Source organism: Salvelinus alpinus, chromosome 6 (genome assembly GCF_045679555.1).
Source record: "Salvelinus alpinus chromosome 6, SLU_Salpinus.1, whole genome shotgun sequence".
Classification (NCBI taxonomy): domain Eukaryota; kingdom Metazoa; phylum Chordata; class Actinopteri; order Salmoniformes; family Salmonidae; genus Salvelinus; species Salvelinus alpinus.
Genome location: NC_092091.1, coordinates 72,441,114 through 72,465,854, shown reverse-complemented (window position 1 = coordinate 72,465,854; position 24,741 = coordinate 72,441,114). Strand labels below are relative to the sequence as shown.

General features: G+C 48.0%; 1 protein-coding gene across 1 annotated transcript in view; it reads right to left on the bottom strand.

The window, feature by feature from the left end:
- Nucleotides 1-24,741, bottom strand: part of tusc3 (tumor suppressor candidate 3) — a 92,899-nt gene that overhangs the window by 58,266 nt on the left and 9,892 nt on the right. The window contains exon 2 of the mRNA XM_071407891.1: nt 2,364-2,533. Coding sequence (XP_071263992.1) covers nt 2,364-2,533 — 170 coding nt within the window. The remainder of the gene's footprint in view (nt 1-2,363; nt 2,534-24,741) is intronic.

Below are 24,741 nucleotides of genomic sequence, written 5' to 3'. Positions count from 1 at the left end.
CTACACTGGCATGACAGGGGAAACCATAACAACAAAAAACTAAAAATGTGACAATTAGAGGGGAAATTACGGCAGACATTTTGCAAATTGAGCCGTAGCCACTCAACCTGTCACGAAGACAGTGGTGGACCCACCAGGTCTGTCACAGTGGCGGCTAAAAAGATGAAAATGAATGTACAGCAAACTTCTTTATATAATGTGACGTAATAGAGTTGAAAGTAGGGTTACAAAATTCCTGAAACATTCAATAAATTCCCTGGATGATTCTGGATTTTCTGCTTATTCCCTCCTGTTTCCGGGAATTCTCCAAGCGGGATACCGGAAAATCCAGGGAATGTATTGAAAGTTCCAGGAATTATGCAACCCTATTTAAAAGTACACTTAAAACTAGTGGAAAGAGAGTTTGGGCCTGTGGAAGTCTTGAAGCTTCATGGCACACATTTAGAGCTCAAATAACCTCATAAAAGTGTGTTTACTCCAGATGGCTTCGTAAAGTCGCAGCGCCAACGTCTGGTGACAACTTTAATGTCCTCTGACAACTTTAATGTCCTCTGCCACACGTTGGAGTACATGAATTAACAAACGGGACAACAAAAAAGCATGAATAAAACAAGTAACAAAACACTCTTTTCTGGTGGGAATTAAACACAACTGCCATAAATTGCATGTCGACTTGCATCAATGTTGCATTGCCTTCATGTACTATTCATGCTCCTACATAAGTGATATGGGTTGTAGTGTTACGCGCTCTGCGGTGCTCTACGTATAGTGTGTCTCTTCACAGGGCGTTGTGTTTGGTTGGTCTTTTGGTGATAAAAGTCTGTAAACAATTAGTAGCTTTCAGTACAGTGCACCTTAAATCGTACCGTCATTGGAGGGAGGGAGAGGGAGAAAGAGCATGAGGAACTGAGATGGAGAGAAGGAAACAAACAAAGAGAGAGTGGTATAGAAAAGAGAGCGAGAAGAATGAAAGAAAGAGTGATGGCAGTGCGAGGACCCCGGCGATTAGCAGTCCCTCCCGGTGCCCGTCTGTACTTTGAACGCTGGCGGGGGGGCGGGGGGGGTCACAACCCAAAATGTGTCTTGGGCGCCCGCTGACTAGCGACGTGATTGTATCGTTTATGTAAATGGTCCGTCCCAATTGAGAAGCAGAGAGAGGTGGCGCGTGACATTAACTAATGCGCTTCGGAGTGACATCCTCAAATTGAAAGGAAACCTTGTTTCCTTGTTAAGATGAATCATTTTAATATAAATGGATAAATAAATGCATACGTCGAGGTTGGCCCTGCCGTCGTTACGAGCCGGAAGAGAGGGCGAGAGAAAATCAAAAAACAAGAGGAACAGAGAGAGCGAGAGATAAATAATTAAGTGATTTGAGTCGACAGCAGATGATTAAAAAAGCATTATGGGTCACGGGGAACAGAGAGGATGATGGGAGTGGGAAAGGTCAGTGTGGATTAAATTAACTTCCTCTATTTCCGTAATACACATGATTATTCCCTGGTCGGCGTCATCTTTATTCAATGAAGCGAACGGCTGGGTTCTCCTAGTTAAGGCTCCTTGAGGAGAGAAACACTCTGGTGAGACACTGGGCCCCAAAACGGAGATCTAGACTGAACACACTGGCTGTTATGTAGAGTAGATCACTGTCTGGAGGTCATCACTAGAGGTCAACAGGTCATGATGACTTCAGCCTATGTCCTTGTCCCCCCTATACCCAAACGTAGATCTAGACTGAACAGACTTGCAGGTTGATGGACCATGACTAGAGGTCAAAAGGGCATGATGACTTCACCCTCTTTAAACTCCCCCCTATACCCAAACGTAGATCTAGACTGACTGTTCTGTAGAGTTGTTGATGGGTCATCACTAGAGGTCAAAAGGTCATCATACTTTTCTTTATTCTGTGTTGTCTCTTTCATCAACTGTATGATTGATTTGTATGATCATGTATTGACTGATGGGGCCGAGGTGGGACACTCCAGTTCTGAAGGGCTGCTGTGTTTGCATCATTTTGTTCCAAAATAATAAAATAAATCTATGTTTTAATGTCACACACACCAGACAGGTGCAGTGAAATGTGTTATTTTACCGGGTCAGCCATAGAAGTGCAGCGCCCCTGGATCAAACTATCATCAACATGTCTTTCACCTTGTCGGCTCGGCTATTCTAACCAGCCATCTTTGGGTTACTGGCACAACCCTCTGACCGCTAGGCTACCTGCTGCATACCTGATTCAAATAAACAGCTCATCCTGATCATCAAATCACTATTTATTTCAAGTGTATTTCACCAGGTCTCAACACAGTGTTGTGTAGTATAGCGCCTCCTGTCTGTGGTCGTGTGGCGGAGCAGTTCCATACCTGCAGACGGAGCACTGCCTCTGCGGCTGCAGCGCGGTGAACATCACGATGACCGAGTAGTTCCGGGGCGGGGCCTTGACGAACCTCCGGAACTTCTCGCCGTTCATCCGGATCACGGAACGCCTGGAGCTCCACTCCATCATCTGATCCACCTTCTCCACCAACATGTTCTGGAACAGCAGGGAAACCAGGGAGGGAGAGAGGGAGGACGAGAGGAAGACGGAAAGGGAAAAGGAGGGAGGACGAGTGAAAGGGAAGGGAAAAGGAGGGAAGGAAGGAGGACGAGTGAAAGGGAAGGGAAAAGGAGGGAAGGAAGGAGGACGAGTGAAAGGGAAAGGAAAAGGAGGGAAGGAAGGAGGACGAGTGAAAGGGAAGGGAAAAGGAGGGAGAAAGGGTGAAAGGGAGGGAAAAGGAGGGAGGAAGAGTGAAAGGGAAGGGAAAAGGAGGGAGGAAGAGTGAAAGGGAAGGGAAAAGGAGGGAGGAAGGGTGAAAGGGAAGGGAAAAGGAGGGAGGACGAGCGAAAGGGAAGGGAAAAGGAGGGAGGAAGGGTGAAAGTTAAGGGAAAAGGAGGGAGGAAGGGTGAAAGGGAAGGGAAAAGGAGGGAGGAAGAGTGAAAGATAGAGGGTAAGGAAAACAGGAGAAACCATTATGAACAGGTATTAAACTAGGTGTCAACCAGGAAATAATTGGTGTTTTCTAGAATGAATGAGTCACACACACACACGAATCTCAAGGGGGGGTGCTATCAAACGTTGTGATGTGTGACAGCCATTGTGCTGAACAACTCTCCCCCGGAATTATTTTTGTTGTTGTTGAAAATCTACACGTTCAAGGGTATGCCTTCACAAAAGGGCATTGTGGTAGAAGTCGAAAACGTTGATAAACTATTTTGCGGCCTGTCTCTCATTTGAAGTTTTATTCATGTGCACTGAATACGAGCTCTGAACAGAAGCGCTGTACCTAACAACTTAGGCTAGTGTTAAGAGTCTAGAAACTCATAGTAAAAGTTAAAAAAAAAAACATTGAATAACTCGTGGCATCGCTCTCGTTCGAAGTCTCATTCACTCCACTCACAACGGCCAGCAACTCAAGGCCAAACAGTTCCAAATTCACACGGGGAGATTACAGATGCTTCTTTTTCAACAGTTCTCTTCAGAGTTGTGGAGTAATAGACTTCCTGCTGTCGCCATGACAACAGCCAGCCAATGTCCTGCGCCACTAACTGGATAGTTACTGTATAATGCAGAGGGATAGTATTTGAACTGTCCAACGTGAACAGAAGACTTCCTGACAGGTATAATGGTAGGGTATCAGTGAGACATGGCAGCCCTCAGCAACTGCTCAGCACAACTTTGAACCAGATTGATATCACTGGTGCCTAGACAAGAAGAAGTGCTCTCCAACCAGACTCTGTAGACAGCCTAATACTTAACCTCCTGGTCTCTTATGTGTGTGTGTGTGTGTGTGTTTGTGTGTCTGGGTCACGCGTCCATGTCACCGCCTGTCTGTAATGGCACCTTCAATTATAGCATCAGTGTTGCAGAAAGACATCTAGGACTCTCTCTCTCTCTCTCTCTCTCTCTCCTACCCTTCTTTACTCTCTCTCCTCCTCTCTCTCTCTCTCTCTCTCTCTCCCCTACCCTTCTTTACTCTGTCTCTCCTCCTCTCTCTCCCCCTCTCCTTCTTTACTCTGTCTCTCCTTCTCTCTCTCCCCCCTCTCCTTCTTTACTCTGTCTCTCCTCCTCCTCCCTCTCTCCCCCTCTCCTTCTTCACTGTCTCCTCCTCCCTCTCTCCGCCTCTTTACTCTGTCTCTCCTTCGCTCCCTCTCCCCCTCTCCTCTGTATCTCCTCCTCTCCCCCTCTCCTTCTTTACTCGGTCTCTTCTCCTCACTGTCTCTCCTCCTCGCTCTCTCTCTCTCCCTCTCCTTTACTCTGTATCTCCTCCTCTCACTCCCCCTCTCCTTCTTTACTCTGTCTCTCCTTCTCTCTCTCCCCCCTCTCCTTCTTTACTCTGTCTCTCCTCCTCCTCCCTCTCTCCCCCTCTCCTTCTTTACTGTCTCTCCACCTCTCGCTACTCTCCCCCCTCTCTCTCTAACAGCAGATGAGGGCTGTCATCAACTTTTCTGTATTTATTTCCTGATTTATATGGTTTCTATTAATCCTCATCAAATGGACACGTCAAGAGAGGGAGGGATCAGAGGGCGAGCGGCGAAGTCGCTGAATAATTTAACGGTTGGATTTTGTAGGAGTCCAAAGTTGACAAAAAGGACTGAGACTGACTGTCTTAGTCAGTGTGAGGCTAAATGAAATATACACTGCTCAAAAAAATAAAGGGAACACTTATACAACACAACGTAACTCCAAGTCAATCACACTTCTGTGAAATCAAACTGTCCACTTAGGAAGCAACACTGATTGACAATAAATGTCACATGCTGTTGTGCAAATGGAATAGACAAAAGGTGGAAATTATAGGCAATTAGCAAGACACCCCCAAAAAAGGAGTGATTCTGCAGGGGGTGACCACAGACCACTTCTCAGTTCCTATGCTTCCTGGCTGATGTTTTGGTCACTTTTGAATGCTGGCGGTGCTCTCACTCTAGTGGTAGCATGAGACGGAGTCTACAACCCACACAAGTGGCTCAGGTAGTGCAGCTCATCCAGGATGGCACATCAATGCGAACTGTGGCAAGAAGGTTTGCTGTGTCTGTCAGCGTAGTGTCCAGAGCATGGAGGCGCTACCAGGAGACAGGCCAGTACATCAGGAGACGTGGAGGAGGCCGTAGGAGGGCAACAACCCAGCAGCAGGACCGCTACCTCCGCCTTTGAGCAGGAGGAGCACTGCCAGAGCCCTGCAAAATGACCTCCAGCAGGCCACAAATGTGCAGGTGTCAGCATATGGTCTCACAAGGGCTCTGAGGATCTCATCTCGGTACCTAATGGCAGTCAGGCTACCTCTGGCGAGCACATGGAGGGCTGTGCGGCCCCACAAAGAAATGCCACCCCACACCATGACTCACCCACCGCCAAACCGGTCATGCTGGAGGATGGTGCAGGCAGCAGAACGTTCTCCACGGCGTCTCCAGACTCTGTCACGTCTGTCACATGTGCTCATGTGCTCAGTGTGAACCTGCTCTCATCTGTGAAGAGCACAGGGCGCCAAAGGCGAATTTGCCAATATTGGTGTTCTCTGGCAAATGCCAAACGTCCTGCACGGTGTTGGCCTGTAAGCACAACCCCCACCTGTGGATGTCGGGCCCTCATACCACCCTCATGGAGTCTGTTTCTGACCGTTTGAGCAGCCACATGCACATTTGTGGCCTGCTGGAGGTCATTTTGCAGGGCTCTGGTAGTGCTCCTCCTTGCACAAAGGCGGAGGTAGCGGTCCTGCTGCTGGGTTGTTGCCCTCCTACGGCCTCCTCCACGTCTCCTGATGTACTGGCCTGTCTCCTGGTAGCGCCTCCATGCTCTGGACACTACGCTGACAGACACAGCAAACCTTCTTGCCACAGTTCGCATTGATGTGCCATCCTGGATGAGCTGCACTACCTGAGCCACTTGTGTGGGTTGTAGACTCCGTCTCATGCTACCACTAGAGTGAGAGCACCGCCAGCATTCAAAAGTGACCAAAACATCAGCCAGGAAGCATAGGAACTGAGAAGTGGTCTGTGGTCACCCCCTGCAGAATCACTCCTTTTTTGGGGGTGTCTTGCTAATTGCCTATAATTTCCACCTTTTGTCTATTCCATTTGCACAACAGCATGTGACATTTATTGTCAATCAGTGTTGCTTCCTAAGTGGACAGTTTGATTTCACAGAAGTGTGATTGACTTGGAGTTACGTTGTGTTGTATAAGTGTTCCCTTTATTTTTTTGAGCAGTGTATTTTGCTGGGAGGGTGAAAGGTTTCTGACAGACTAGGATGTTTGATACAGTAGGGGGCAAAGACAGAGAGACAACCCTGCATAGAGACAACCCTGCATAGAGACAACCCTGCATAGAGACAACCCTGCATAGAGACAACCCTGCATAGAGGCAACCCTGCATAGAGACAACCCTGCATAGAGACAACCCTGCATAGAGGCAACCCTGCATAGAGACAACCCTGCATAGAGACAACCCTGCATAGAGACAACCCTGCATAGAGACAACCCTGCATAGAGACAACCCTGCATAGAGACAACCCTGCATCGAGACAACCCTGCATAGAGACACAACATGCCATTATTGTGTATGGATGGATGCATGTCTCAGTGTGTGAGAGAGAAAACTTGGCAGTCTTCCCTTGCGGAGCAGAGCGACAGGTACCCTCCACTGCCTCCCCCCATAGGAGGCCCTGTCAGGCCTGCTGCCAATCACACACAGCGCTAATGATGCACCGGTCAACACACACACACACACACACACACACACACACACACACACACACACACACACACACACACACACACACACACACACACACACGAGACAAGCGATGGAAGGAGGGATGGAGGTAGAAAAGAGTAGTACAAAGGCACTGGAGAGGAAAGATGGAGGGACAATAGGAGAGAGAGAGACAGAGAGGGGATGGCAGAAGATGAGAACCAGAGGGATCAAATGAAAGACAGAAAGAGAGAGAAACAAAATAAGAGAGGAGTGGATAGAGTGGGCGAGAGAGAGCAAAAGATAAAAGGAGGTGGGAGAAGTAGGGAGAGAGAGAATAAAGAAAGATGGAGGAGGAGGAAACGCTGCACAAACAACAAAGAAGACCAGCCAATGTCAGCATTCTCTATCAAATTGAATCAAGTCTAGTTCTAACCATGCAGCCATTAAATAAAACTCTGTTTTGGCCACAAGGGGCAGTATCTTCCACCAAAACCATCACAATGTGATACCTCTCTCTCTTCCCCTGTCTGACAGGCACTGACTAAACAACCTTCATTCACCCCCACAGCAATGTCTCTGCAGTGTCTCAGTTCACACTCACACACACTCACTCACTCACTCACTCACTCACTCACAGGCACCTTCACCAGGTGGCTAACTAAAGTGACGTGTCGGAAGACTGTTGACAGCTTGATCCCTGGTGAGCGTCCGCTTCACGGAGACCAAGCACACATTTCCTCCGTCGGAAGTGTCGCCATCCTCACACACTCACAGAAGTACGCGCGGGGGCACACACACATTGTGTACTCATGGGATAGCTCTATGACTGGGTATCAGTGGGTAGTGTACCCTGGCAGCACTCACTGCCAAGGTACCTCGTAGGTACAGCAAGCATCTGGTATCTCACTGGCATTTAGCTATTTTCAATATTTGAACAGACATATAAATATGTCGCCGATAAATAACAAATCCCAGAATTAGAAAGGAATGTGGTATTTTTCCACAGACAATCACACATCCCATCAGATGATGATCTCACCACCCAAAAATCAGCCCATTTAATGAACATGGTCAACATAACCGACCTACATCTAATGAGCATGGTCAACATAACCAACCTACATCTAATTAACATTGTCAACATAACCAACCTACATCTAATGAACATGGTCAACATAACCGACCTACACCTCCGGATTAACACTCTACATGGTCAACATAACCGACCTACATCTAATGAACATGGTCAACATAACTGACCTACATCTCCAGATTAACACTCTACATGGTCAACATAACTGACCTACACCTCCGGATTAACACTCTACATGGTCAACATAACCGACCTACATCTAATGAACATGGTCAACATAACTGACCTACATCTCCAGATTAACACTCTACATGGTCAACATAACTGACCTACATCTAATGAACGTGGTCAACATAACCGACCTACATCTAATGAACGTGGTCAACATAACCGACCTACATCTAATCAACATGTTCAACATAACCGACCTACATCTCCAGATTAACACTCTACATGGTCAACATAACCGACCTACATCTCCAGATTAACACTCTACATGGTCAACATAACTGACCTACATCTAATGAACATGTTCAACATAACCGACCTACATCTCCAGATTAACACTCTATATGGTCAACATAACCGACCTACATCTCCAGATTAACACTCTACATGGTCAACATAACCGACCTACATCTAATGAACATGTTCAACATAACCGACCTACATCTCCAGATTAACACTCTATATGGTCAACATAACCGACCTACATCTCCAGATTAACACTCTATATGGTCAACATAACCGACCTACATCTCCAGATTAACACTCTATATGGTCAACATAACCGACCTACATCTAATGAACATGGTCAACATAACCGACCTACATCTCCAGATAAACACTCTATATGGTCAACATAACCGACCTCCATCTCCAGATTAACACTCTATATGGTCAACATAACCGACCTCCATCTCCAGATTAACACTCTACATGGTCAACATAACTGACCTACATCTAATGAACATGTTCAACATAACCGACCTACATCTCCAGATTAACACTCTACATGGTCAACATAACTGACCTACATCTAATGAACATGTTCAACATAACCGACCTACATCTCCAGATTAACACTCTATATGGTCAACATAACCGACCTCCATCTCCAGATTAACACTCTACATGGTCAACATAACCGACCTACATCTAATGAACATGGTCAACATAACCGACCTACATCTAATGAACATGGTCAACATAACCGACCTCCATCTCCAGATTAACACTCTACATGGTCAACATAACTGACCTACATCTAATGAACATGGTCAACATAACCGACCTACATCTCCAGATTAACACTCTATATGGTCAACATAACCGACCTCCATCTCCAGATTAACACTCTACATGGTCAACATAACTGACCTACATCTAATGAACATGGTCAACATAACCGACCTACATCTCCAGATTAACACTCTATATGGTCAACATAACCGACCTCCACCTCCAGATAAACACTCTACATGGTCAACATAACTGACCTACATCTAATGAACATGGTCAACATAACCGACCTACATCTCCAGATTAACACTCTATATGGTCAACATAACCGACCTCCATCTCCAGATTAACACTCTACATGGTCAACATAACTGACCTACATCTAATGAACATGGTCAACATAACCGACCTACATCTCCAGATTAACACTCTATATGGTCAACATAACCGACCTACACCTCCAGATTAACACTCTACATGGTCAACATAACCGACCTCCACCTCCAGATTAACACTCTACATGGTCAACATAACCGACCTCCACCTCCAGATTAACAATCTACATGGTCAACATAACCAACCTATAACGCCAGATTAACACTCTACATGGTCAACATAACCGACCTACATCTAATGAACATGGTCAACATAACCGACCTCCACCTCCAGATTAACAATCTACATGGTCAACATAACCAACCTATAACGCCAGATTAACACTCTACATGGTCAACATAACCGACCTACATCTAATGAACATGGTCAACATAACCGACCTCCATCTCCAGATAAACATTGTCTAAACACTCTACATTGTCTCTTCATTATAAACAACATTAACCATTACTGCTAACAACATGTCCTCTCTTCCATCTGGTTTGGCAACATAGGGCAGTTAGTGAATCATGGACCAGTGTGTGTTTAACAGCATATGTTCTGTTCTGCTCCAGTGGCCTGTGTATTTCTGTGTGTGTGTGTGTGTGTGTGTGTGTGTATGTGTATATTTCCGTTAGTGTGTATGTGTATATTTCCGTTAGTGTGTATGTGTATTTTTCTGTAAGTGTGTATGTGGATATTTCCGTTAGTGTGTATGTGGATATTTCCGTTAGTGTGTATGTGTATGTTTCTGTAAGTGTGTATGTGTAAGTGTGCATTTCTGTTCGCCCACCTCCCTGTTGACGCTTGGTGAATTTGAAGCCCTGACTCCCCCTCAGGTCTCAGGTCAGATGTTCCAGGCTTAGAGGCTACTGTTTCTGGACTGCAGGCACTGCAGTGGACTGAATCTTTAGTAAACCTCTCTCGACTCAAACATGTATTATGTTGTTGAGGAGTGAGGGAGGGGAAACGAGGTGAGGGCAGGGAGGTATATGAGAAGGTGTGACAAGACGAGAGAAGGAGGGGAGAGAGAGAGATCTTTATTCCTTTGGAACTTTTGTGAGTGTAATGTTTAGTGTCCATTTTTTGTTTATTATCTATTTCACTTGCTTTGACAATGTAAACACAATTTACCCATGCCAATAAAGCTCCTTAAATTGAATTGAGAGAGAGAGAGAGAGAGTCATACTGACTCTTAGGTAGCAAGTGGCTTCTCCAGAGAGGTCATAAAAGAAAGAGAGAGAAAAAAGAGGGAGAGAGAAAAAGAGAGGGAGGGAACGCCAAACGGACTCACTGAAAGCCCTGACTGCATCATCCAGGACTCCTCGGGGCTCTTGAATAGAAGAAACAATATAATATAATCTTGGATTTCTGGCAGCAGGGAAGCCATTTTGTGTCAAACTGTGACTTGTAACTGCAAAGTACAAGAGCTAAAGTACTGCAACTGGTCCAGGGGCAAATCCGAAATGGCACCGTATAGGAATATTATTAATAGTGTTCCCTAACACCTGACCAAAAGTGTTTCAGTTAATATATTGTAGGGAATAGGGAGCCATTTGGGAGTTGGGACAAAGCCGAGGTCAATCCAAACTCTGGCCACTGTAAGGCCATCGACCTTCAAGGGTCAATGACGTCCGATTCAAAGGTCACAAGGTCACCAAGCCCTGCCACTTTCCCCTCAAAATGAAAGCTGAAAATCCAACAACCCCCCTGCAGAGCTCACCAGCGCCGGTCCCCGTCATTAACCTGGGAAGACGGGATTACAGGATGTCTAATTGGCGTTGCGGCGCTCACGCCTGTAAAGCGTCGGGGTAACTGACTGTAGCCAAGAGATAAGGTTACCGGGACGATGCAGCATGCAGTCTCAGAGCCAGTCATCTCTCCCCTCCTCCTCCTTCCCTCATTCTACCCACCAGCCACCCCTGTAACCAGTGAGTCAACAGATGGGCGTGTCAGAGCCGTCTTAAAATCAGGCCCACGGGTGAAACATCAACGCTAACCAAGGGAGGGTATTTTGGGTGGGTAGGATTTGGTCACACACATCCCCTCTACACACACCTTTCTCTACACGCACACCCCTCTACACACACACACACCTCTCTCTACACACACACAAACCTCTCACTACACACACACACACCTCTCTACACACACCCACCTCTCTACACACACCCACCTCTCTACACACGCACACCTCTCTACACACGCACACCTCTCTACACACGCACACCTTTCTACACACACACACACATCTCTACACACACACACACACACCTCTCTACACAAAAGGTATCAGTTGTGAGGACTTACACATTAAAGGACATAGCAGATAATATTCAAATTTTGGGTGATTTTAATATTCACACAGACCCACTCCAAAAGGCTTTCGGAGCCATCATCAGTGGGTTTTGTCCAACATGTCTCTGGACCTACTCACTGCCACAGTCATACTCTGGATCTAGTTTTGTCCCATGGAATAAATGTTGTAGATCTTAATGTTTTTCCTCATAATCCTGGACTATCAGACCACCATTTTATTACGTTTGCAATCGCAACAAATAATCTGCTCAGACCCCAACCAAGGAGCATCAAAAGTCGTGCTATAAATTCTCAGACAACACAAAGATTCATTGATGCCCTTCCAGACTCCCTCTGCCTACCCAAGGACGTCAGAGGACAAAAATCAGTTAACCACCTAACTGAGGAACTCAATTTAACCTTGCGCCATACCCTAGATGCAGTTGCACCCCTAAAAACATTTGTCATAAGAAACTAGCTCCCTGGTATACAGAAAATACCCGAGCTCTGAAGCAAGCTTCCAGAAAATTGGAACGGAAATGGCGCCACACCAAACTGGAAGTCTTCCGACTAGCTTGGAAAGTCAGTAGCTTAATTGAGGAAATTAAGAACAATCCGAAATGTATTTTTGATACTGTCGCAAAGCTAACTAAAAAGCAGCATTCCCCAAGTGAGGATGGCTTTCACTTCAGCAGTAATAAATTCGTGAACGTCTTTGAGGAAAAGATCATGATCATTAGAAAGCAAATTACGGACTCCTCTTTAAATCTGCGTATTCCTCCAAAGCTCAGCTGTCCTGAGTCTGCACAACTCTGCCAGGACCTAGGATCAAGAGAGACACTCAAGTGTTTTAGTACTATATCTCTTGACACAATGATGAAAATAATCATGGCATCTAAACCTTCGAGCTGCATACTGGACCCTATTCCAACTAAACTACTGAAAGAGCTGCTTCCTGTGCTTGGCCCTCCTATGTTGAACATAATAAACGGCTCTCTATCCACCGGATGTGTACCAAACTCACTAAAAGTGGCAGTAATAAAGCCTCTCTTGAAAAAGTCAAACTTTGACCCAGAAAATATAAAAAAAACTAATCGGCCTATATCGAATCTTCCATTCCTCTCAATTTCTTTTGAAAAGGCTGTTGCGCAGCAACTCACTGCCTTCCTGAAGACAAACAATATATATGAAATGCTTCAGTCTGGTTTTAGACCCCATCATAGCACTGAGACTGCACTTGTGAAGGTGGTAAATTACCTTTTAATGGCGTCAGACCGAGGCTCTGCATCTGTCCTCGTGCTCCTAGACCTTAGTGCTGCCTTTGATACCATCGATCACCACATTCTTTTGGAGAGATTGGAAACCCAAATTGGTCTACATGGACAAGTTCTGGCCTGGTTTAGATCTTATCTGTCGGGAAAGATATCAGTTTGTCTCTGAATGGTATGTCCTCTGACAAATCAACTGTACATTTCGGTGTTCCTCAAGGTTCCGTTTTAGGACCACTATTGTTTTCACTATATATTTTACCTCTTGGGGATGTCATTCGAAAACATAATGTTAACTTTCACTGCTATGCGGATGACACACAGCTGTACATTTCAATGAAACATGGTTAAGCCCCAAAATTGCCCTCGCTAGAAGCCTGTGTTTCAGACATAAGGAAGTGGATGGCTGCAAACGTTCTACTTTTAAACTCGGACAAAACAGAGATGCTTGTTCTAGGTCCCAAGAAACAAAGAGATCTTCTGTTGAATCTGATAATTAATCTTGATGGTTGTAAAGTCGTCTCAAATAAAACTGTGAAGGACCTCGGCGTTACTCTGGACTCTGATCTATCTTTTGATGAACATATCAAGACTGTTTCAAGGACAGCTTTTTCCATCTACGTAACATTGCAAAAATCAGAAACTTTCTGTCCAAAAATGATGCAGAAAAATTAATCCATGCTTTTGTTACTTCTAGGTTAGACTACTGCAATGCTCTACTTTCCGGCTACCCAGATAAAGCATTAAATATAACTTCAGTTAGTGCTAAATACGGGCTGCTAGAATCCTGACTAGAACCAAACAATTTGATCATATTACTCCAGTGCTAGCTTCCCTACACTGGCTTCCTGTTAAGGCAAGGGCTGATTTCAAGGTTTTACTGCTAACCTACAAAGCATTACATGGGCTTGCTCCTACCTATCTTTCCGATTTGGTCCTGCCGTACATACCTACACGTATGCTACGGTCACAAGATGCAGGCCTTCTAATTATCCCTAGAATTTCTAAGCAAACAGCTGGTGGCAGGGCTTTCTCCTATAGAGCTCAATTTTCATGGAATGGTCTGCCTACCCATGTGAGAGACGCAGACTCGGTCTCAACTTTTAAGTCTTTACTGAAGACTCATCTCTTCAGTGTGTCATATTATTGAGTGTAGTCTGGCCCAGGAGTGTGAAGGTGAACGGAAAGGCTCTGGAGCAACGAACCGCCCTTGCTGTCTCTGCCTGGCCGGTTCCCCTCTCTCCACTGGGATTCTCTGCCTCTAACCCTATTACAGGGGCTGAGTCACTGGCTTACTGGTGCTCTTTCATACCGTCCCTAGGAGGGGTGCGTCACTTGAGTGGGTTGAGTCACTGACGTGATCTTCCTGTCTGAGTTGGCGCCCCCCCTTGGGATGTGCCGTGGCGGAGATCTTTGTGGGCTATACTCAGCCTTGTCTCAGGATGGTACGTTGGTGGTTGAAGATATCCCTCTAGTGGTGTGGGGGCTGTGCTTTGGCAAAGTGGGTGGAGTTATATCCTTCCTGTTTGGCCCTGTCCGGGGGTATCATCGGATGGGGTCACAGTGTCTCCTGACCCCTCCTGTCTCAGCCTCCAGTATTTATGCTGCAGTAGTTTATGTGTCGGGGGGCTAGGGTCAGTTTGTTATATCTGGAGTACTTCTCCTGTCTTATCCGGTGTCCTGTGTGAATTTAAGTATGCTCTCTCTAATTCTCTCCTTCTCTCTTTCTTTCTCTCTCTTGGAGGACCTGAGCCCTAGGACCATGCCTCAGGACTACCTGGCATGATGACTCCTTGCTGTCCCCAGTCCACCTGGCCGTGCTGCTGCTCCAGTTTCAACTGTTCTGCCTGCGGCTATGGAACCCTGACCTGTTCACCGGACGTGCTACCTGTCCCAGACCTGATGTTTTCAACTCTCTAGAGACCGCAGGAGCGGTAGAGATACTCTTAATGATCGGCTATGAAAAGCCAACTGACATTTACTCCTGAGGTGCTGACTTGCTGCACCCTCGACAACTACTGTGATTATTATTATTTCACCATGCTGGTCATTTATGAACATTTGAACATCTTGGCCATGTTCTGTTATAATCTCCACCCGGCACAGCCAGAAGAGGACTGGCCACCCTTCATAGCCTGGTTCCTCTCTATGTTTCTTCCTAGGTTTTGGCCTTTCTAGGGAGTTTTTCCTAGCCACCGTGCTTCTACACCTGCATTGCTTGCTGTTTGGGGTTTTAGGCTGGGTTTCTGTACAGCACTTTCAGATATCAGCTGATGTAAGAAGGGCTATATAAATACATTTCATGACGATCAACTAGTTAGAGAGCTGACTGGGAGGAAGTCCTCAGTTGGTTTATGTTAATGTCACATAACTGGGGAGTCCAGTTGTTGGGCATGTCTGCCTTAGAGGGACATTAGGCGGCTCTCAGTGGTCGTGCCTACGCTTGACATTTACATGCGACTTCTGCTATCAGAATACAAAGATCACATTGAAAAGACGTGCCTAGACACACAAAAGTGGCTTTGTGGTGCGATTGTGTTCAGATCTGTCTGACCACTTCAGGAGGTGGTCAGGACTGCATTGTGTATGGATTTCTCCTCAGTCTGGACGCAATCAGGCTACTGAAAGCGCACACAGTGGGCGACGTCATCATCACTCCTACCACAAGTCTGCAGAAAACTTGTGTTTTGGGACCGAGAGGCACCGTTTCATTATAAAATTGGAGGAAATACGTTGAGGAACGTGTCTGCTGGCCTCATAAATGCTAGCCAGCGAGCTTTTCACTTAGAAAAACAAGTTTTTGTTTGGCTAAGAGTTCATCCGTTTGCAATCCCTTTAGAGTTCCTTGCTAGCTACAGTAGTTAGCTACAGTAGTTAGCTACAGTAGTTAGCTACTGCCATCAGTTGTTGCGTTATCATATTTAGCCTATTCTACTGTTCGTAGAATGCATACTGGCGTTGTAATATAGCGCAGGAAAAGGGAATCCAGACACACTGTGGACATGGTAGACACATTTAAATGTAGTTGTAGACGCATGACGCGTTCGGAATTCCATGATCAGAACTCCATGATCAGAATACTAATGCTACATGAAGTGTCAAGTGTAGACAAGGCTTCTGTCTCCCGCTGACTCTCTTGTCAAGTTGTCTCTCTTCATCTCCCTTCTGTTAATTCCTCTCTCCCTGCGGTCTCTCTCTCTCATACTTTTCTCCATCTCTCTCTCTCTCTCTCTCTCTTGCGGTGTCGTCCTCTGAAAACCTCAATATCCCTGCTATTTTTCCCAACAATTCTTCCTTTCTTTCCGTCTCTTTTCCTAGTCACTTCCCCTTCATATCTTCCCCCTCTTTCACTCTCTCTGAATCTCTCTCAACCACTCTTCCTTTCTTTCCATCTATTTTCCCACCGCTTCCTTCCTCTCGGTTATCTCCCGTCCCTCCTTCAACCCGTCCCTCCATCCCTGTCCTCCTGTGGTTCTCGTCTCTCCTCCTGTCGCCCCATGCAGTACTGGGACAGCTGTAGAAGACCCAGCCTTCCTGTGTGACCCACTCTGTCATATTCCTCTCTGCTGCCATTTGCATTAGTTATCTCTCCTCTCTTGCCTTCACTCCTCCCCCTCTCCCTCACAACCGTATCGCTAACATGTTTGACTGAGGACGCCGGACGCATACTGACACACTGCAATCATCCCGTTTGCTGCACCACGTGACGTCAAGTGCAAATGTGATTTGGAGCTGCATTAAAGTCGTTTATGAATATTCAGGAGTATGCAAAAACAACAATCCCGTCGCATATGTTGAGGTGGATGTTGTTAGACTGTATCAGGCCAGTCATTGTGTGCCGTGATTTCTGGCAATATGAGAGGTGCAATGCCCAAGTACTTGGTTATTTCTAGATAAAATGTATTGTTAAACTGAGATTAATTTCAAGACCTACTTGGGGGTACAATGAAGCTACAGTATGACCTCACTCTAGAGACAAGAACACATCCCTGGGAAGCCACTCGGACAGAGAGGCTATTTATTGCTCAGAGCAACCGCAACGGGGAACAAATTACACTGAGAGCAAGCACTTCCTCTCCCTCTCCTGCCATCTCTTTCTACTCTTGGGCCAACAACGACAACAACAGCAGTGGGCACTACAAGCGGCGTGATTGAAAACGGCTAGGTCAAAGCGGTGCCGGCTTTGGAATTCCCTATTGAGTGGGGGGATTTAGAGAAATTGTCCCGGGATGACTCACCACAAAAGGACATCAATCCTACTGAGCCAGACCGTTTAGAAACCGGGGAGGAAGGAGGGACGGAAGCATGGGAAGGAGGTTGGTCTCATGATCACACATTTCAATTCCCCCCTTATCTGGCAGAAAGAGGTTAATCCTTCCTGCCCCCCCTCCCCAACCACCCCCTACCCATCCCAAAGGTACTAAGGGCCAAAGGTGACGAAAACAATCCAACATGGTCGTTACCCTCCGTAAGAGCGTCCTATTTACCTGGCCTGACCCTCATCTCTCAAGGCAAAGGAGAAATTCTTGGGAAATGGGTTTGACAAATCTCTGGAGCAAGTAGACGTCAGATACAACAACAGCAGCAAGGTGGGGAGGTTTACGGGCTGATGGACAAACAGACAAACAGAGAGAAAGATGGAATCACACACAGAGAGAAAAACAATCATGTTTTTGTAGTTCGTTCACTGGGTCGGCCATTGTCGTGGATTCTACACCTATCAGTCAACATTGGTTGAGAAGTGACGAGGGTGGACTATTGACTCTGAAGTGGGCCAAGGAATAAGCGGTCAACAAAAGCATGTGTGTCTCTCTCAGTGTGTCATTGTTCGGGTTATCTGTCCTTCACCTCTATCCCTCATTTTAAATGTACATTTTAGTCATTCAGCAGACGCTCTTCTCCAGAGCGACTTACAGTAGTACATACATTTCCCCCGTGGGAATCCAACCCACAACCCTGACGTTGTAAGAGCCACGCTCCGCCAACTGAGCCACGCTCCGCCAACTGAGCCACGCTCCGCCAACTGAGCCACGCTCCGCCAACTGAGTCACGCTCCGCCAACTGAGCCACGCTCCGCCAACTGAGCCACGCTCCGCCAACTGAGTCACGCTCCGCCAACTGAGCCACGCTCCGCCAACTGAGCCACGCTCCGCCAACTGAGCCACGCTCCGCCAACTGAGTCACGCTCCGCCAACTGAGTCACGCTCCGCCAACTGAGCCACGCTCCGCCAACTGAGCCACGCTCCGCCAGCTGAGCCACGCTCCGCCAGCTGAGCCACGCTCCGCCAGCTGAGCCACGCTCCGCCAGCTGAGCCACGCTCCGCCAGCTGAGCCACGCTCCGCCAGCTGAGCCACGCTCCGCCAGCTGAGCCACGCTCCGCCAGCTGAGCCACGCTCCGCCGCCAACTGAGCCACGCTCCGCCGCCAACTGAGCCACGCTCCGCCGCCAACTGAGCCACGCTCCGCCGCCAACTGAGCCACGCTCCTCCGCCAACTGAGCCACGCTCCGCCGCCAACTGAGCCACGCTCCGCCGCCAACTGAGCCACGCTCCGCCGCCAACTGAGCCACGCTCCGCCAACTGAGTCACGCTCCGCCAACTGACCCACGCTCCGCCAACTGAGTCACGCTCCGCCAACTGAGCCACGCTCCGCCAGCTGAGCCACGCTCCGCCAGCTGAGCCACGCTCCGCCAGCTGAGCCACGCTCCGCCAGCTGAGCCACGCTCCGCCAACTGAGCCACGCTCCGCCAGCTGAGCCACGCTCCGCCAGCTGAGCCACGCTCCGCCAGCTGAGCCACGCTCCGCCAGCTGAGCCACGCTCCGCCAGCTGAGCCACGCTCCGCCAGCTGAGCCTCGCTCCGCCAGCTGAGCCTCGCTCCGCCAGCTGAGCCTCGCTCCGCCAGCTGAGCCACGCTCCGCCAGCTGAGCCACGCTCCGCCAGCTGAGCCACTTTCCGCCAGCTGAGCCACGCTCCGCCAGCTGAGCCACGCTCCGCCAGCTGAGCCACGCTCCGCCAACTGACCCACGCTCCGCCAACTGAGTCACGCTCCGCCAACTGAGCCACGCTCCGCCAACTGAGCCACGCTCCGCCAACTGAGCCACGCTCCGCCAACTGAGTCACGCTCCGCCAACTGAGTCACGCTCCGCCAACTGAGTCACGCTCCGCCAACTGAGTCACGCTCCGCCAGCTGAGCCACGCTCCGCCAACTGAGCCACGCTCCGCCAACTGAGCCACGCTCCGCCAACTGAGCCACGCTCCGCCAACTGAGCCACGCTCCGCCAACTGAGCCACGCTCCGCCAACTGAGCCACGCTCCGCCAACTGAGTCACGCTCCGCCAGCTGAGCCACGCTCCGCCAACTGAGCCACGCTCCGCCAACTGAGCCACGCTCTGCCAACTGAGCCACGCTCTACCCAAGTAGCTTCTTCTCTACCTTTTATTTCTATTCTCCTGCAGTGACGCGGTAACCTTGGGTTGGCACCTGGATTCCAAAAAGTATTCTCTGGATTCCCAAAAGTATTCCTTATCCTTTCCCTGAAGGGGATGCCACCTGGGACTCTCATTTCAGCACTCCACTGATCCCTCCACTCAGCACCTCCAAACCCTCCTCTGAAACAAGGACGGCCAGCCATCCTCTGAAACAAGGACGGCCAACCCTCCTCCTGTAGAGCTACTGGGTGTGCAGGCTTTTGCTCCAGCCCTTCTAACTCACCTGATTCAGCCAATCAAGGTCCTGATGAGCAGTGGATTCATTTGAATCGGTCCTGTTAGAACAAGGCTGTAACAAAAACCTGCAAAGCCAGTATCTCTCCAGTAGCAGCAGTGACCACTAGCCATCCTAAAACCACTACCCCACTGAAAATCTGGGCCGGATGAAAAGGGTCCATTTCAATGTCTGGATCCATCTTAGCTAGACATGCAGAGAACGGCACTCGGTCCATATATTTTCAAATGAAGATCAAATCATAGGGGGCAATAGGGCTTTTGAAGAGACTGGGCCTGACTGTGTGAGGTGAGGATGGCATACGGAAGAGACTGGGCCTGACTGTGTGAGGTGAGGATGGCATACGGAAGAGACTGGGCCTGACTGTGTGAGGTGAGGATGGCATACGGAAGAGACTGGGCCTGACTGTGTGAGGTGAGGATGGCATACGGAAGAGACTGGGCCTGACTGTGTGAGGTGAGGATGGCATACAGAAGAGACTGGGCCTGACTGTGTGAGGTGAGGATGGCATACGGAAGAGACTGGGCCTGACTGTGTGAGGTGAGGATGGCATACGGAAGAGACTGGGCCTGACTGTGTGAGGTGAGGATGGCATACGGAAGAGACTGGGCCTGACTGTGTGAGGTGAGGATGGCATACGGAAGAGACTGGGCCTGACTGTGTGAGGTGAGGATGGCATACGGAAGAGACTGGGCCTGACTGTGTGAGGTGAGGATGGCATACGGAAGAGACTGGGCCTGACTGTGTGAGGTGAGGATGGCATACGGAAGAGACTGGGCCTGACTGTGTGAGGTGAGGATGGCATACGGAAGAGACTGGGCCTGACTGTGTGAGGTGAGGATGGCATACGGAAGAGACTGGGCCTGACTGTGTGAGGTGAGGATGGCATACGGAAGAGAGAGGCCACTGGGAAGAGTGTACCTGAATGACTGTAGATACTTGGAGCATGCTGAGGTGAAAACCCTTACATATGATTCACTTTACATTTAGGGGCAGGGATGATGTATGGGGCATAATGGGGCGGCAATTCCCCGTGAGAGCCAGCATGAAGACAGTATATACAGTACCAGACAAAAGTTTGGACACACCTACTCATTCAAGGGTTTTTCTGTATTTGTACCATTTTCTACATTGTAGAATAATAGTGAAGACATCAAATCTATGAAATAACACACATGGAATCATGTAGTAACCAAAAACGTGTTAAACAAATCAAAATGTATTTTATATTTGAGAATGATCAAAGTAGCCACACTCTGCCTTGATGACAACTTTGCACACTCTAGGTGGGTCCAAACTTTTGACTGGTACTTTAGATATCACTGTTTCCCCTATCTACATTTAGCAACGGCGCAACGCACTGTCGCCTCCAAAAAATAACATCTATTTTAATATAATATAAACAAATACATACGTATTACATTTAGGAGCACGGATGATGTATGGGGCATAATGGGGCCGAGGAGCATGAAGACCGAATATAGATATCCCTGTTTCCCCTATATGCACGCCGCCGCCGATGCAGAAAACAATCTTAGGGGAAACCCTGGCTATAACACCTGACTCAGGAAAGGACAGAGCCCATGTCAGGTTGACAGGAGCTGTTGGGCGTACACTGTTCTCCAGGGAGCTACATCCTAGGCATTAACCTGGGGAGCTAATGCAAGTGTTCAGATCTCAGACAAGGTTACTCATAATATGAGCGTGGTTCACTAAACCGACTACGTTACACAGTGAAGGGGGAAGAGCGTCACTCTTTCAGGTCATGTACAGTATAATTACACACTGTGGCTAGGCTAGTATTAACGTCTCCCTCACCTTTCACTCCCCACACCATCTGACTCTCCCTGGCTCTTCCTTCTCCTTCTGCTGCCATTCCATAGGCCTGTACATGTATCTGTTGTATAACCCCTCCCTCTCTTCCTCCCTCCCTCTCTCTCTGATAATCACATCTAGTAGGCCTGTCTGTTCCCTCTCTCCTTCTCTTCCTCCCTCCCTCTCTGATAATCACATCCCTCTCTCTCCCTCCCTGATAATTACATCTACTAGGCCTGTCTGTTCCCTCTCTCCTTCTCTTCCTCCCTCTCTCTCTGATAATCACATCCCTCTCTCTCCCTCCCTGATAATTATCTCTACTAGGCCTGTCTGTTCCCTCTCTCCTTCTCTTCCTCCCTCTCTCTCTGATAATCACATCCCTCTCTCTCCCTCCCTGATAATTACATCTAGTAGGCCTGTCTGTTCCCTCTCTCCTTCTCTTCCTCCCTCTCTCTCTGATAATCACATCCCTCTCTCTCCCTCCCTGATAATTACATCTAGTAGGCCTGTCTGTTCCCTCTCTCCTTCTCTTCCTCCCTCTCTCTCTGATAATCACATCTAGTAGGCCTGTCTGTTCCCTCTCTCCTTCTCTTCCTCCCTCTCTCTCTGATAATCACATCCCTCTCTCTCCCTCCCTGATAATCACATCTAGTAGGCCTGTCTGTTCCCTCTCTCCTTCTCTTCCTCCCTCTCTCTCTGATAATTACATCTACTAGGCCTGTCTGTTCCCTCTCTCCTTCTCTTCCTCCCTCTCTCTCTGATAATCACATCCCTCTCTCTCCCTCCCTGATAATTACATCTAGTAGGCCTGTCTGTTCCCTCTCTCCTTCTCTTCCTCCCTCTCTCTCTGATAATTACATCTAGTAGGCCTGTCTGTTCCCTCTCTCCTTCTCTTCCTCCCTCTCTCTCTGATAATCACATCCCTCTCTCTCCCTCCCTGATAATTACATCTAGTAGGCCTGTCTGTTCCCTCTCTCCTTCTCTTCCTCCCTCTCTCCCTGATAATTACATCTAGTAGGCCTGTCTGTTCCCTCTCTCCTTCTCTTCCTCCCTCTCTCTCTGATAATTACATCTAGTAGGCCTGTCTGTTCCCTCTCTCCTTCTCTTCCTCCCTCTCTCTCTGATAATCATATCCCTCTCCCTCTCTCCCTGATAATTACATCTAGTAGGCCTGTCTGTTCCCTCTCTCCTTCTCTTCCTCCCTCTCTCTCTGATAATCACATCCCTCTCTCTCCCTCCCTGATAATTACATCTAGTAGGCCTGTCTGTTCCCTCTCTCCTTCTCTTCCTCCCTCTCTCTCTGATAATCACATCCCTCTCTCTCCCTCCCTGATAATTACATCTAGTAGGCCTGTCTGTTCCCTCTCTCCTTCTCTTCCCCCCTCTCTCTCTGATAATCACATCCCTCTCTCTCCCTCCCTGATAATTACATCTACTAGGCCTGTCTGTTCCCTCTCTCCTTCTCTTCCTCCCTCTCTCTCTGATAATCACATCCCTCTCTCTCCCTCCCTGATAATTACATCTAGTAGGCCTGTCTGTTCCCTCTCTCTCCTTCTCTTCCTCCCTCTCTCTCTGATAATTACATCTAGTAGGCCTGTCTGTTCCCTCTCTCACCTTCTCTTCCTCCCTCTCTCTCTGATAATTACATCTAGTAGGCCTGTCTGTTCCCTCTCTCCTTCTCTTCCTCCCTCTCTCTCTGATAATCACATCTACTAGGCCTGTCTGTTCCCTCTCTCCTTCTCTTCCTCCCTCTCTCTCTGATAATCACATCCCTCTCTCTCCCTCCCTGATAATTACATCTAGTAGGCCTGTCTGTTCCCTCCTTCCCTGATCCAGTGTTTGTATTCCATTGCCCTTTCACCTCTCTCCTGTACTTCCTCCTCCCAGGGCATCAGCTAACTATTCACCTTCCTGTCAACTGCTACTTGGGTTTACCCATCTTCCAACCCCCAGGCCTCTGTGCAGTGGAAGCTCATGAGCGCGCACACGCACATACACACTTAAGAGATATCGCTTTTCCCAGTGCGGCTGGGTCATCACATCTCCACAGGCTGCTAGTCAGTCCGCCACGGTAGACCTGCCCTGCTTCGCTCTCCATTTCTCTCTCTCCCCATCCATCTCTCTCTCTCCCCATCTCTACACTCTCCCTCCTGTATCTACTCCATTCCATTCCTGCTCAGCCTCTCTCCATATCTCCTCTCTCTCCATCCCCCTCTCGTTCCTTTCCAACCCATTTCCTCCTGTAAGACCAACTGAATTCAGAATCTGAAGCAGAGAGCTCAGCAGCCTGGCGCTGCCCTGTAAGTCCCTCATTATGCCTAGTTTCTTCAGAAGTCCGTGGCACGTACAGGTCATCAGAGAGGTCATACAGTATAGACACGGCCCTTAATTAGCGCACCCTTATTACAAACGACTCACAACGTCCAATTCCGATGCTATGGGAATTGACTAATTCAAAAAATAGGTGTGTTTTATTTGATATTGATGGCGACTGCTGTGCTGTTGGTCTCTCTCGGAGATCGTTCATTTCTCTTTTGCTTAATTAAATAAGAGAGGAAGAGGAAACTTCTGGAGAATCGTGATGAACATTTGAAGTATGAAATCGTACCACTTCATTGTCCTTAAATCACTCGAAACCTTATCCATAGAGCTCAATGTGGGTGAATATGACACACAAAATAAAAATCGTAGCCTGTCATGTTATTTAGATGCTTCTCTTTAACTGCGAGCACTTTGATAAAAGTGCTTCCCTGTACCCTCCGGGGCATGTGAGAGAAAAGAACGCTTTGATTATCTTGATGAATGTGCATTTTGTCATGAGATGAAGTTCACACCCTCGTTGCTTTTATTCCTTCCCCTATCTGGAAACATGGCACTTTGAAACAACTGCCAATCTCTAGGGCTCCGCTCAGACACAAAATGGCTCCTTGTGCCTTTTGTCTGTACGACAACCACACGACAACCGTACCTCTCTCATAATCAATTAGCTTTGTAGTGGTGGCGGATTGGGAGAGTCCCCGCAGTGCTCGGTGCCGCTTGTTTAAGGGCCCGGAGGTGGGATTTGACTATAGTTGAGATGTCCCTGGTAGACAGCACTTTCCTCTTCTCTTTTATTTCCCTCCTCCCTCGTTCCCTCCTGCGCTCTTCCATTATTGCAGGGGAAGCACATTTGCCCCTGTCTGTTTACACTCGTCCTCT